The following is a 2,128-nucleotide window of genomic DNA, read 5'->3' as shown; positions in this document are numbered from 1 at the left end:
CGTGCACACACACACACACACACACGCGCAGGGTCCATCGTGGGCCGATGGCCGCCGAGCTGCCCTCTCCCCAGCGCAGCACCCCCACTCCCCCCACGCTTTGTGCACACACACACACACGGACAGACGTAAATGTGTGTGCGCGTGTGTATACGTGTCGCCATGTATTGTAGTTTTTATATGATTGCATATACACATACCTATATGTACATATATCTACATACATACCTATGTATATACCGCTACAGATATGTATATAAATGTGTATATATCTGTATGTGTACACACAGGTGTAGACGTACATACAATTGCAGTTTTTAGCTACAGGGAGACGGTGCAGTGGTGGACTTGGCAGTGGTGGGTCGGTGGTTGGACTCGGTGATCCCTTCCAACCTGGACGAGTCTCTGATTCTCTGTGTGTGCACGCACGTATATATGGGCAGACACAGGTATAAGTAGGTATTGATATGTAGATGTAGCTAAAGGTATAGGTATTTAGGTACAGCTGTATCTGCAAAGGGGGGTGTATATATATATATACACACACATTTATGTATTTTTATACACATGTGTCTATAATATGTGTGTGTTCATATGTATATTTATGCTTACGTACATATGTAAGAAAATACATGGGGGTGTGTGTATATAGGCATAGTTACAGGTAGACAGAGATATATATAGGTATAGATGTACAGATATGTATTCACATAGGTGTAAATCTGTGTGTATATACACATAAATAATATTTGTAATTTATATATGTGCATATATATACATATGCGGATATCTCTATATGGATCTATAGGCATATAGAGCTCTGTGTATATATACACACACATGTATTTGTAATTTTTGTATATTTATACATCAGTGCAGATATAAATAGGCAAAAGTGTATAGCTCTAGCTACACATATGCAGTATACGTGTGTATACACAGATACACGTATAGATATATTTGTAATTTTGTACATATGTGAGTGTATATATATGCACACAGACATCTATGTAGTTATATATCTAAAAATAGATGTCCGTATATAGATAAAGGTATGTAGGTAAAGGTACAGATAAATCAACGTATCTCAAGGGGGGGTGTGTGTACACAAACACCTCCTGCCACGTATTTATATATGTACACACACATCGAGAGTAGGGGTATCGCTATAGCTGTGTCTACATATAGAGTGGATAAGCACACACGTGTATATACATGTCTATGCATAGAGCTACAGTGTTGTACATAGATTTACATAAATTTATAAGTCTTACATTTATGTGTGTGCACATACAGGGACACGTGTCTGTATGTGTATATATGGCTATAGATATATATAGGTATTGGCAAAGATAAGTGTGTTTCCGCACACAGAGGGGGAGAGAGTACACATAGATATAGACAGACAGATATCTATAGCTATATCTAAATTACAAATACGCTTATGTCCATATATATAGGCATGTGTTTATATATATAGGTATAGATATGAATATATACTTACAGAGCTAGGTATTGATAAGATATATCTGCACATATAGACACATATATCTGTATATACATACATTACGTATATATCTATTTGTAATTTTCATGTGCATGTATAATACAAATATATATGTAGCTGTGTCATATTTATATGGATATGTACACATCTCTGTATCTACATATATATGTATAGCTATATATGTCTATATGCACAAATACTCGTCTACATTTGTGTTTGTATAGATATTATATATGCAATTTTTATAGATGTGTGCATATATAGCTACATACATATATATGTAAATAGGTATTGATACCTGTATAAAGATTGGTATATAACTATAGGGATATACGTAGATAGATCTACATCTATATATACCGCTGTAGACGTATGTGTATATGTATGTACACACTTGTGATTTATATGTGTGTGTGCATATATAGATACATCTATATGTAAATATAGCTAAAGGCACTTGTAGATACATCGGTATATCTACACAGCTTATAGATATGCATACAGATGGATGCACACAGGTGTGTAAAATGTACGAATATATGTGTATTCCCAGGTGTGCCTGTGCACACACGCGCTCGCACACTTGCCCACTCTTGCACACACACTCACACACCCCCCCCC

General features: G+C 36.0%; 1 protein-coding gene across 1 annotated transcript in view; it reads left to right on the top strand.

Annotated features, from left to right (window-relative positions):
* The window catches only part of CHD5 (chromodomain helicase DNA binding protein 5), a 31,794-nt gene extending 31,498 nt beyond the window's left edge, over positions 1 to 296 (top strand). The window contains exon 41 of the mRNA XM_009889691.1: positions 291 to 296. Coding sequence (XP_009887993.1) covers positions 291 to 296 — 6 coding nt within the window. The remainder of the gene's footprint in view (positions 1 to 290) is intronic.
* The last annotated feature ends 1,832 nt before the right edge of the window (positions 297 to 2,128 follow it).

This window comes from Charadrius vociferus, unplaced genomic scaffold, assembly GCF_000708025.1.
Source record: "Charadrius vociferus isolate BGI_N301 unplaced genomic scaffold, ASM70802v2 scaffold477, whole genome shotgun sequence".
NCBI lineage: Eukaryota > Metazoa > Chordata > Aves > Charadriiformes > Charadriidae > Charadrius > Charadrius vociferus.
The sequence above is the reverse complement of the archived record's forward strand: the minus strand, read 5'-3'. Positions and strand labels throughout refer to the sequence as shown.